Source organism: Diplotaxodon limnothrissa, linkage group LG16, assembly GCF_057381915.1.
Source record: "Diplotaxodon limnothrissa isolate DT_005_m linkage group LG16, D_limnothrissa_male_GT1.1, whole genome shotgun sequence".
NCBI classification, from domain to species: Eukaryota; Metazoa; Chordata; class Actinopteri; order Cichliformes; family Cichlidae; genus Diplotaxodon; species Diplotaxodon limnothrissa.
In genome coordinates, this window is record NC_140611.1 from 14,755,276 (window position 1) to 14,767,417 (window position 12,142).

At 41.7% G+C, this 12,142-nt stretch overlaps 2 protein-coding genes across 2 annotated transcripts; one reads left to right on the forward strand and one right to left on the reverse strand.

The window, feature by feature from the left end:
* The first annotated feature begins 215 nt into the window (after positions 1 to 215).
* Positions 216 to 7,488, forward strand: rab5b (RAB5B, member RAS oncogene family). The gene is made up of 6 exons (XM_085374180.1): positions 216 to 318; positions 1,114 to 1,420; positions 1,514 to 1,665; positions 4,265 to 4,387; positions 5,495 to 5,588; positions 5,712 to 7,488. Exons 2-6 carry the CDS (start codon positions 1,255 to 1,257, stop codon positions 5,825 to 5,827), a joined length of 651 nt encoding a protein of 216 aa, XP_085230306.1. The 5' UTR covers positions 216 to 318; positions 1,114 to 1,254; the 3' UTR covers positions 5,828 to 7,488.
* Positions 7,489 to 7,690: 202 nt separating this feature from the next.
* On the reverse strand, positions 7,691 to 12,037 carry dbr1 (debranching RNA lariats 1). Its single transcript, XM_085374376.1, has 9 exons — positions 11,919 to 12,037; positions 10,903 to 11,243; positions 10,685 to 10,809; positions 10,522 to 10,602; positions 10,350 to 10,435; positions 10,030 to 10,254; positions 9,863 to 9,940; positions 9,628 to 9,773; positions 7,691 to 8,722 (listed from the first exon to the last, which is right to left on the reverse strand). The coding sequence occupies exons 2-9, from the start codon at positions 11,097 to 11,099 to the stop codon at positions 7,984 to 7,986; spliced, it is 1,677 nt and encodes a 558-aa protein (XP_085230502.1). The 5' UTR covers positions 11,100 to 11,243; positions 11,919 to 12,037; the 3' UTR covers positions 7,691 to 7,983.
* Between the last annotated feature and the right edge of the window lie 105 nt (positions 12,038 to 12,142).

The window sequence follows — 12,142 nt, forward strand, 5'->3', positions numbered from 1 at the left end:
ATGTGTTTTCTGAGAATGAATCATTTCTATGAATTTGTCATTCTTACTGTGCGCGGTATTTTGTTCGTCGAACTTGTGTTCTGTGACTCTTATAATTGATCTAAATTTGTATTTTTAAAAAGTGCCATATAAAGACGAGTGAAAAAAAATCAAAGGATATGCGGCTCTTCTTTTCTTCCCAGAATTGACAATGCGGCACTCAGTGCGCATGCGCCAATTTCCAGGAAGCGTTAACATTTTTTTCTTTCACCAGCTGATAGCCAAATTGTCAACAGTTAAGTCAGCGCTACCCGCACGGCTGAAACGACACTATACACGGTAAATAGACTTATGTTTTCCTCTCAGTACCTCTGTGTTACTTATACGCTCGGCTGGAACGGCTGTGTTTCTTTGGGCGTCGAAATGCGAGGCTTTGTTTCAGTTTTGTGTCGTCCGAACCGAATGCTCGGATCGCTGTCCCGCTAGCACATAACCCGAGATAAGGGTTGCTGATCTGATAACAGTCATTGTGGGAGTTGCCTCAACACGAGTACGCCAGGATGTCATCCGTCTGCTCTCTTGTCCTGACGCGTGTCAGCGGGGTGCTGAGGTTAATGTTTCAAACGGAGAAAGTGCTGCAGTGCCGGGGGGAGGGGGGTTGTTAGCGTCGAGTGTCTGAGGTGGGAGAGAGCAATTAGAAGCGCAGCATCCCCAGTAAACTCCAGATCAAATGGGCCGCTATTCTCCCCACACATCTCTTATTCAGTGAACGCAGCAGCATGTGAAGGTTGGTACATATTGTGCAATGCAGTTAGGATTTAAACAGGTGCTGGATTGTATGCGAGACCTCCATCCCTCCTATGAGGCTTAAATCTTTAGAACTTATTTCTGGATCGGCTTGGATTTCCGTTTCATGAGGTAAGGCGTGATCACATTGAGAGGTAGTACACGTGAGACATTACAGTCGCAATTAAAACTTGTGCTTGATCGCATAGAAAACTTCTAATCTTTAGAAAGTATGGATCCGCCGGGAGAAGATTTGTTACCTTGAGGAAGAAGGATATGTGTGTGTATATAGGGCAGACAGTGTGTAATCTTGAACCGAAATAAAAGTATTCTGGCTTTTTCACACAGACCAAACACGACTAGAACAGAGGTCAAGACGTCGTCAGTGAGACGTGACTCTCGGTCTGTTTTGGGAAGCAGCACAAGTGACCAAAAGCACCTGTCTCCACTGAGGGAGGAGGCCCAGCCCCCCTGCTGTCTCTGGTCAGTATGAGCTCCAGAGGGAGCGGAGGCCGCTCCAACGGCACACTAACGCAGACCAAGATTTGCCAGTTCAAGTTGGTGCTGCTGGGGGACATGGCTGTGGGCAAGTCCAGTTTGGTGCTGCGTTTTGTCAAAGGGCAGTTTGATGAGTTCCAAGAGACCACTATAGGAGGTAAGAACTGGGAGAACTCCTAATCAGGTGATTGATTGGGGGGGGGATTTAAGAACCCCATAATGATCTCTCATGCTTCTTTTTTATGTCCAGCTGCATTCCTGGCACAGTCGGTGTGTCTTGATGATACCACAGTGAAGTTTGAGATCTGGGACACTGCAGGACAGGAGCGATACCACAGCCTGGCTCCCATGTACTATCGTGGCGCTCAGGCTGCTATTGTTGTCTTTGACATCACCAAGCCGGTACGTAGAAATATTTCCTAATTTCAGTTGGTCTTGGCTGCACTGATATTTGTTCTAAAATGTCGGACTGCTGCCGATAGGTATTTTTCAACATTCACAATTCATTTACCTAAATCAATCATGTAAAGATTCTCACTGAAAGACAGTTGTAGAAAAGCGTAAATGTCTCCGACAGCCTAATATCAGTATTAACCTGGAAACTCCTCGAGTTCTTTCCTTTCCTCTTTTTTTTTTGTCGTCCCACATTCTCTACATCATTAGACATGGATATATTTGGTATCATTGAAATTCAGGAAGTTAGGTGTGACTATGAAGGTAGAGTAGGCCATCTGATAACTGGAAGGATGGTGGTTCAATCTCCAGCTCCCATGATCCCAGAGCTAGAGTTGGAGGATAACTTCAGGTGAACTTCAGGGTTCACCTGAAGTTATATTCTCTATGATCGTTGGATTTTTCTCTGTATCTATTATTGTAGGATCTACTGTACAATATAAAACGCCTCGAGGCGACTGTTGTTGTGATTTGGCGCTGTATAAATAAAATTGAATTGAATTGAACCCCTGGGTTTTGAATTATGAAGGTGGTACTGAGTTAAATCGCCATGGTAGCTTGTGCTTCACATCTGTATATTCAAGATAAGACATTTGGCAAATGCAAAACCACCACCTACTGATGAATGTCTCTGGGAAATAGTGTCACCATTCCTGGAAGAGCCCCTAAGCCCAGTGTGAAGCTTCAACAAGGAATAAAGATTCTTGAGCGCAACGTGAATGATAGAAACTTTGAACCTTGCATCCAGTTCGTGTACTGGCTGATGTTGAAACACAAATTTGCGTTTTGATCTACTTAATGGTTTACAACATGTTTTTATATTTGTCCTGTGTGACAGTGTAAATCCACCGTCTGGCTGGGCCTTTCTGTGTGGCGTTAGCAGCTTCTTCCCGTGTCTGTGTACTCACAGTTTGAGTCTGATCTTCTTGTGTTGTCATGATGGCCACTGATACTGTAAGGTCTATGAAGTGACAGTCGAAATGTTTTACCAGCTTTCCTTAATGGAGTTTTTATTTTTATGACCACTCAAATCATGTGTCACAACAAATATATTACATTCAACATGTATTATATGTTCGACCACTTCATATTTTTTATGTTTATTAAATTAGATTTTATGTATACAACACTCATTCACAATAACAGTGCACAAGGATGATAATATCCATTGAGCAAGTACTTGGTGACAGCAGGGAGGAAAAACTCAGTTTAAACAGGAACAGATCTCGTACAGAACCATGCTTTAGGCAGATGCCCATAGTTTCCTAACTGGTTCTGGTGGTGATGGGGAAAGGGAAGGCAGAAAAAGAGAATATAGAGAGACGTTAAAATTTGCTCTTTTATTTGTAAAACATCTCCCGGGACCTGTCCATGTTGCAACTGGTTTGTGCTGTAAGCGTGTCGCTTACACCTCCTTACACCACCTTCTTGGATGGACTAATCAGGCCGATGACCACCTTTGTGGGATTACTTAGCCTGACTGTCTGTGTTAGACTATGCAAATACAAGTAAAGAAAATCCTGGGCACTCTGAGCAGGAGAAGGAAAGTGCTGTAGAAATTCCACTTCCCAAGTAGGAATATCAGCTGTCTTTTATTTCAAATGTGTTTTCATAAGTGCAGCCCAAACACGCTGCTTTGAATCAGGTTTTGCAAACTTTTAATGGTTGTTATCTACAGTCATGCATATTTGTGTAAATAGTAGGGGTGGGGGAAAAAATCGATACTGTGTAGTATCGTGATATTTTGTTTGCTAATAATGTATCGATACAGGGACAGCAGAAATCGATATTTTGTTACAAAAAAAGTTTTTGTGCTCTGACTTCAGAGCATGTTGATCCTTTTTCTGAGCAAGAATCCTGACATTCCTTCACTGTCCAAATGTGTTTAACTTTAACCGTGTTTAACCGTTCAGTTTGTCAACAATAAAACTGACTGAAATGAGAGAAAGACTGAGTGCGAGACTTTGATATTAGATAAAATGAATATTGATAAAGTTTACCTTTATGTACAGAATCTGAATATCGCAAAATATTTTAAAAAATTGCAATAATATCGTATCGTGCGTTAAGTATTGTGATAATATCGTATCGTAGGATGTATGGTGATTCCCACCTCTAGTAAATAGCAATTCTGAAATCTATCAAAGCATAAATGGAAAACATTTTTGATGTCACACATCTCCAATGTTAGCTGTGACTTTGGGTTCACCTAGTTCTTTTATTGAAATTAACTGATTCTGTACTTACCCATATTATAATCAAGACATTGATTTTTTTTTTTAAATTATTTTTTAACACATACTGTGTCTTCAGACTTTTACATTTTAACAAGTAACTTTTTTTTTGTCAGTACCTCAGTCATGCTTCCAACACAGAGGCTTTGAACTTACTGACGTTTCATTTGAATGTCGCACTTTTGAAAGAAGTTATTACATTATACTGCCCAGCTCCATTATTTGCATCAGCTCAAAGGTGAAAAGTTAATCTCATCATATTTGCTTGGTATCTCCATGGTAGTTTATCTGACCTTGGTTCTGTGTTTGTGCAGGAGACGTTTGAGAGAGCCAAGGCCTGGGTGAAGGAGCTGCAGAGGCAGGCCAGTCCTAACATTGTTATTGCCCTGGCTGGAAACAAGGCTGACCTGGCCGAGAAGAGACTGGTGGAGTATGAGGTAACGCACCCCTGTTGGTCCAAATTAAATCATAACCAATTTACTTCCTGAAGACAGAAGCAGTCCTATGGATAGAAGCACCTTGTTAATGAAAGAGGTCAGAGGCCACAGTTGTTGGAGCTGACAGACTATTAAGATTCACATCTTCAGCCTTGAAGCCGTTAGCTGTAACTGCTAGCCTAAAGCAGAAATATGTGGCTGCAAAGGGAACACACTTGCAATTCATAACTAACAAAATAGTCCCCGGTGAATCTTTTGCTTTAATTATCTCACAGCATGAATAAAAAAACCCAACCATGCTTGTTGCAGCAGTGTAGGCTACTACGGTTGGATTTTAATACTGTGGGGAATGCTTTCTGGTCTGACTTTGGCCCACAATACTAGTTAGCTATGGTTTGAATGTGTAAGTGCTGTCACTGACCTTTTGGATCCCGGTACAGCCACACTTCTATTGTCTGAATCCACTAGAACACCTTTGGGATGTACTGTATATGCGTGTACATATAGAAGCTTCTGTTGGAGCTACACACTGTGGCAACCTCTTGTGACAGGAGAGTAGCTGAAAGTGGCTTTGTAACAGTGATGTCAGCATGGAGCAGAATATCAGAGGAAGGTGGTCTCCATGACACCAAGAACTGAGCTCAATAAGAGGAGCCATCCAATTTTAGTTTAGAATGGTAAACTGTATATAAAAGGGTACTCGCCATCCACTGGTTTGGGAATCCGTATTACAAAGCTTCAGACCTTACATTCTGGCTTACACTACACTATGCTGTGTTTGGTTTGTTTTCAAAATCATTATATGTGGAGCAGAACCAAGGACAAAATTATATGTTAATGCTAGTAAGCTTGGTTAGCAAGCAGCATTCAGACTGTATTAGTCCATTATGCCTCCTTAAGGCTACTTAAAATTAGAGATGGCACGATACCACTTATGTCCGAATCGGTCGGATGTGACTTTTTTTTCATATGTGATGCTGAATTACAGTCATGATTTGTGAATGGAAAACAGTTTAGTTCCTTTCATCTGCAGGTTTTAGCATTTGTGCTAGTAGTTTTTTAAATACTGTGTAATAATTTGATCTTTTCATATGCTGAATGGTAAAGGAAGCCCAGACATATGCCGAAGACACTGGTTTGCTTTTTATGGAAACCTCTGCAAAGACAGCCATGAACGTCAATGAGCTGTTCCTGGCCATTGGTGAGTGTTGTGTTTTATATAAGAATAATTTCTTTCACAGAAGAGACTAATAGACGTCAGGAGTCCTGCCTCGTGAATTATATGCTTGTCACAGTCTAAATAAACCTCTTCTCTTTAATCTAGCAAAAAAGATGCCAAAAACAGACACCCAAAACCCAACGCATGCAGCCCGACATCGGGGAGTCAACCTGCAGGACCCAGATGCTCATTCCACCCGAGCCTGCTGTGGAGGGAACTAGACTTCCACAACTCCCTACCACCTGTATTCTACCATCCACACCACCACAGCCCTACAACCATCTCGTCTCTTTCAATCAACTTACAGGGGGTGAGCCTTTACTCTGCATTCATCTTCCTGTTCAAGCAGAGAGAATAAGAGGAGAGGAAGAACCAAAAAAGCAAGCAGAGATGGAGGACAGAGACAGCGTTTCACACGTGTCTGTTGACCAACAACTCTGATTCCACATTTGGAAAGACACGGTATAGAGAAGACTGAGATTAAGAGGAATGTAGAAGATGGTGGCAAGCCTGTTCTAGTATTTAGCACTAATTGTGAAATTTCTTTCGTGTTCACTCTGCCTTGCATCATTTTCAGTCACGGCCCCGATTGGCACAAACTGAGCAGCACATGTTGCCGAGTGTCCCGAAAGGAGAAAAAAAGGGCCGAGGCATTAAAAGAGCCAAACGGTTGAGATGGCAGTCACCCCCCCCCCCCAAGCTTGCAGCTGCTTGCTTTTCCCCTCTAATAAGATCCTTCTGTGAATAAATACCGAATTGAACCCCGGGAATGAGTTTGAACCCCTCTCTGTCCTGCCCGACCCTCCTGTGGCTCAGTTTGTCTGACACAAGTCAATTCATACCTATTTAATGTTCCATGTTCCTACTTCTCTTGGCTGCAGACTGATAAGCTTCAGCATCTCTGATTCCTCCCTTATTTAGTCTAAATGGTAACCCAAAAAGTTAAGACGTGAAGTAAACATTTCAACTTCTGACAAGTTCTGAATTAGTGAAACTAAAGCTCAGCAAGTCTGAGAATTATTTATTGAAAGATTGAGGTACATGCAGTTAGTGTGAATAAGCTTGCTGTAGCTCTTTACAGCAGTAATATACACTGGATGTGAAGTGTATAACTATGACATGGACAGGGTTACTAAATCGTTATTCTGATTGGCATCTATAGCTTTCCATCTGGAAATGGTGTTCCCAAATGTCAAGGAATTGATTAAATTCCATTGTCCTCCCTGTTTGGTTTAGACTATGAGGCTTGTAATAAACCTCCTTGGTCTGGAGTATATCTGCACATGTTGTGTTCAGCTTAAATGGCATAACTGTTTCCTTTACCTTACTAGAATGAGCTGTGTGCTCAGTGGCTGTCAAAGGCTTGGCTGAAGAAAATGAGGAAAGAATAGATAAAAAATACACACAAAAAAAACAGAAGTGCCTACTCCCTGTTTTCTTTCTGTCAATCATGTTTGGGGCTTTCTTTGAGTGTGTGCTTTGCAGACAAGGCGCAAGACTACTCCCTGACGTTGGTTTGCACCATAAACCAAAAACCTGGCACCCCGTCATTAGGCTATACCGTACTGGCTCTTTGTATGGATGTAGAGATCCTGTCGAATACACTGTATGTTAAATATTGTCTTAATTTCACTGAGAATGTTTGTTGACTTCAGCAGAGCACACTTGTGAACCTGGAATGGATCGTTTAAAGGACTCTGATCAATGTTATAAATCAGTGGGATTTAAACACACATCTGTGTCCAGAGAAATCTTTTCTTCGGCTTTATTTTCATATCCAAGCATTTTGATGAGAAAAACTGAATTCTCATTAAGACAATTTTCAAATAGTATACAAATGGAAGGCTTAAAAAAAAAAAAAAAAAAGTGCCGTTCCTCTCAACACTAACAGCTCACTATATACAAGAAACACATCCACTGTCATTGTTCAGTGTTTTAACGTAGGTTCAGTGGTCTGTATGAGTAAGATAACAAGTAATTAAAACAAAGACTTGCTTTTTCCATCAGCACCTACGGTATGTAAGTGTTCAATAAAGCTGTGAAGTCATTATTTCTGTTTTAAAAAAAAAAAAAAGCTGTTCTCATCTTTCTGGCCTCTTTAATCATCTTGAAATTACAATGTCAGAAAAAGAAAAAGTGTTCTAAAAAATCTGGTTGGATTAAAATACATAAAAATCATGTTTAAACAACGAAACATTTTGATGGGTATAATTTCTGTGGAAACTGAATCCAGAAACAAATTCTTTGCTTGTGTACAGTCCACCTTTACGGGCATTTTAATAAAGCATGCCTCTGCTTTGAACAGCTCGTGTGAGTAGCTGCAGGTACATAAATTAATGAATATAAACTAACGGAGAAGTTTACACTGCCTCCCTGACTATCCCTCACACTCGTCATCCTCCGCTGCTGTATAGATCACCTGGTTTCTGCGTTTGATTCTTGGAGTTGGGCCTCTGCTGCCAGCGTCCCCACTCTCAATGCTGGTTCGTTTTAGGATGCGCGCAGCTGTGACGTCCTCATCGTCGCCGCTGCCCTGTCCTGCCCCGTCTGCTCCAAACTGAGCGTGAGCTGGGGTAGAGTGGGAAGGAGGTGGCAGGTTCATGAGGTCGGGCAGAGGAGGGGGCGAGACGCTGCATTTGGGCTCGGGTAGAACCATACGGCTGGGTGTGTGGATTTCACCTGCTTTCGCATCAAAAAGCTCGTCTGCTTTCACCTCTGCTTTCAGCTCCTCCTCCTCCTCCCACTCGTCTTCTATGGTGATCTCATCTGGATTAAATGAACCTGACAATCCTGAAGTATCGGTTGGATACTCGCTGGGCTCGTCAGTACTTCCCAAACTATCGTCATCTTCGTCATCCTCTCCTCCTGTACTGCCCTGAACTCTCGCCACCTCATCTTCTCCCCGCCCGACCTGTGCATAGATGTCTGTGAGACCCAACTTGGCGCAAAGCTCGGTCGTCTGAGGGTTGGTGTTGTAGCTCGGGGTAGCCTGACGATGGGGCTTGTTGGGGTTGTAGGATGGCACCGTTGGGCTGAAGTTGTCTGGAATGCCAAGCTCCCCGCTCAGATCCTCCACCACCTGCATCATAGCGGCTTCTGAAGCGCTGAAGTCCCACCTGATGGGTGTATGCAATCCAACATTATAAAAAAAAGTATGAACAAAAACCGCTCAGTCATAATGACCTTTGCTTCAAGCATCTGAAGCAATAACTTGGCAGCTCATTATTAGGCTCCACTATACCGTCTCCCAGTATGGATGCAAATACACTATGTAAAGTATTGTTTTGGCTTCACTGAAAACATGCGTTGAGCTGATTTAAGCAAATATTGGTGTCCTGAGAAATCTTTCCTTCTGCTTTATTTTCATTATGTAAAATGTATTTTTATGAATAAGCAGTGTGACACACTTCAAATTGCTCCCCACTCAGTTCTGCTTGCTGGCTTTGGGAAGAAGGAAAAGAATGAAAACCCACAGCTGAAGCAGTGAGTTTCATACTTCCTCTCTAACTTGCACAGGTCTAACTAGCTACACCAGCAACTTCATTCTTGGTCTGTCTTGACATTGTAGACAGCTGAGTAGTTTAAAAAAAAAATTCCAGTGACTAGCTCTAGTGCTCCTATTGGTTATTAGCATTTTTCTTGCGCTTCAAAAAAAAAAAAGTGGCATTAATTTGTGGAGAACATGCTGCCAAACAAAACATGCAAATATCAAACTTGTTTTTCCCCATAGAGCTTATTTTTGTTGCTTATTTCACCAAGGCAACACAGGTGGTGATAACATCCTACACAAAAAGGCCTTCCCTGAGCTCGAGTTTCCTTTTACACCTAGAGCTCAGGGAAGTTACAATGCAAAGCTTGTTTTAAGTGCAAGATCCTCTCTTCCAGAGTGACCTTTCCCCTGTTGCATGACACTGGCTATTTGTTCAAGCTAATGTTTTAGTTCTGGGAGACTGAAATCATGCATGCACAACCTAACTCTGCTTTTACAGGCCTTGTTACTTGTATGTCTATACGTGTGTACCGTTCATGCAAGCCATTATTCTCTGGGGGATTCCAGGGGTGAGGAGTGGTCCTCTGTAGGGTGTTGGTAGCCTTGAGAATAGCAAGCCACTCTGGATCATACTCAAGACCCTCAGATGAACCTGGTCTTTCTGGAATATCCACAATCTGAAAAAACAAAAGGTGTTAGCTCACACACTTTAACCCAGACTCTGATCCTAATATATCAAAAAAGAAAAAAAAAAGAGTTGTCCCACCTGTAAGAATTCCCTGTGGGGCAAACATTTATCCAGAGACAGGAATTTGGTTACGCGTGGTGCACTTTTACCTTTAGGCTGAAAAGAAGAAATCACCGAAATGATGGTTAGAACGATTTTAACCTTATTAGCAGCAGTAATTCTAACTGAACAACTGTCACTCTCACCAGATGCTGCATAATGGCAGCAAATTTCACATGAAGATGTGCAGAGAACCAATAGTTAGGCTGGAGGTGAGCTAGGAGCTCCTCTGCAGCAGGACTTCCCAGAGAGTTTGACTCCACCTCTTGACGAAGGAATTTCTTCTTTCGTAACAGCTCCTTCGTGCTGCCATAGTAGTAGATTCCACGAGGCCAGTCGTGGCTCATGAAAATGTCTATGGGCATCTGGATCTTAGCAGAAATAATCATGTAAAATTAACATTGTATATTTAGCTAAAGAAGTGGACAAACATTTAGAGTTGTGTGGAAGAACTTGCGAGATTTACCTGTTTTAATTTGAAAACCTCGATATTTCTGATGTGGTATGCACTTCGAAGTGTTTCAGGATTATATGGAGGGAATTCATGGTGGCCTTAAAATGAAAACATTCCATGTAAATATGATGCATAGCAGTGGAGCCTCAACTATTTGAAAAGCTAAACAAACAAAAACAAATACCCTTCCTGTAGTCACGTGATTTGAAAATACCAGATAAGCCACCAATTCTGATCCCTTTGTAGCGAATAACACCAGCATAACCTGGAGACAGGTGATTATATAGGTCAGGCTTGTGGCGAGTCAGACAAGCTGGCAAACAAATTTGGAATCAGTCAGTCTCTACCTAGATAATAAATGTTTGGTGCCACCCAGCCTCCATAAGGGAGCTCTTGCAGGTGATTGGAAGCCTCGTGGTTTCCTCCAATGAAAATGGTAAACACCGGAGCCTTCTTCTCCCCAGAATAATACCTGCAACACAGACAATAATAAAGTTTTAAATATCCTTACTCGTGTCTTTGATTTAAAAACCAAACAAAAACACAACATAAACAAAGAACTTACTTGTAAAAGGTCTGCATGGTTCTGTACTTGGCTGGCACTGCCATGCACTTCAAGTCTCCCTCATTTCGCACTGCCTGGAAGTCTCCACAGCAAAGCAGCAGGTCCACCTTCACTCCTTCCTTCTGCTCCAGATACTCAATTGTCTCATAAATCTTGTCCAGCTCCCCATGGCAACAGCCTTCTACTGCAATTTTCATCCTGTGCAAACAGGTGATCTGACAACGTGCAGAGAAATTCACATTCACACTAAAGGATGGCTTCTGTTCTCATCTAAACACCATTAGCCTCTGTGGACACAGTCAAGCCGAGGTCCACGGCCTCCTAAAAGATGATTTGGCAATCTGTAAAGACATACAATGGTGATGATGATTACTTTCACTTAACACACAATTTCGCTAAAGTCTAGTTCTAATATACATTTCAGTTGGGTAAATTATTTTTTTTTTCACATCTTCTTGGATCATAGTTTTAGTTGCCTTTTAATCACACAGTGGAAAGGGACTTTAATAAGCTACAATACGGTCTTGGATGATCTTAAACAGTGCTAATGAATTACCATGTGACTAAAGCTATCCAGGAGCAATCGGGTAGACACCCGTTTAATTTTAGCGTATGAGCAGAGCTCCTGTTGGACTGTCATGTTTCATTTAGCTAGAAACAATAAATTAAACGAAAGGTATGCGAACTGAAGATGACCCTAGCACCTTTTTTAAGACATTAAAGACTCTACAATGCACGCTGCACCGGCGGGTAGCCCTTGAATACGTGCAGTAAGTATTGCACGATGCTTTTTATTTTTTTTTATTTTTTTTTAATCTGACAAATGTGTCCCATGCTGCTTTAAAGTATTCTCTACTTCGTATCCTCACACTCAAGCAGGGTAGCTACTAGAAGCTCAGGTCCTACGATACAACACGCAACAGCTAGCTAGGCTACGTAATTAAGCGAAACAACTCGACAGCGTATATGGAGGAAATTTGTTATATAAGAGCAAAGTGAACGAACTGAGTACTTACAGATTTGGGGGTATAATTAGCGAGTATTTTGAGCCGGTTTATAGTCCATAAAGTTGCAAACTTGTGCAAAAAAACATGCTTATGTTTGTGGAAGAAACGAACAGAATGGATGTTCCCACCTCGCCTCTACCAATATGAGCGCATGCGCAATTCTTCATCAAATTCTAGTGACTAGCAGTAGATTCCATTATAAATGTGTAGAATTATATTACTATACTTGTTGC

Coding starts and splice junctions, on each gene's coding strand:
- rab5b (XM_085374180.1), top strand. CDS start 1,255: ATGAGCTCCAGAGGGAGCGGAGGCCGCTCCAACGGCACACTAACGCAG. Junction 1,421..1,513: donor CCAAGAGACCACTATAGGAG/GTAAGAACTGGG, acceptor TTTTATGTCCAG/CTGCATTCCTGGCACAGTCG. Junction 1,666..4,264: donor TCTTTGACATCACCAAGCCG/GTACGTAGAAAT, acceptor GTGTTTGTGCAG/GAGACGTTTGAGAGAGCCAA.
- dbr1 (XM_085374376.1), bottom strand. CDS start 11,099: ATGAAAATTGCAGTAGAAGGCTGTTGCCATGGGGAGCTGGACAAGATT. Junction 10,810..10,902: donor ACCATGCAGACCTTTTACAA/GTAAGTTCTTTG, acceptor TCTGTGTTGCAG/GTATTATTCTGGGGAGAAGA. Junction 10,255..10,349: donor AGGTTTTCAAATTAAAACAG/GTAAATCTCGCA, acceptor ATTTCTGCTAAG/ATCCAGATGCCCATAGACAT.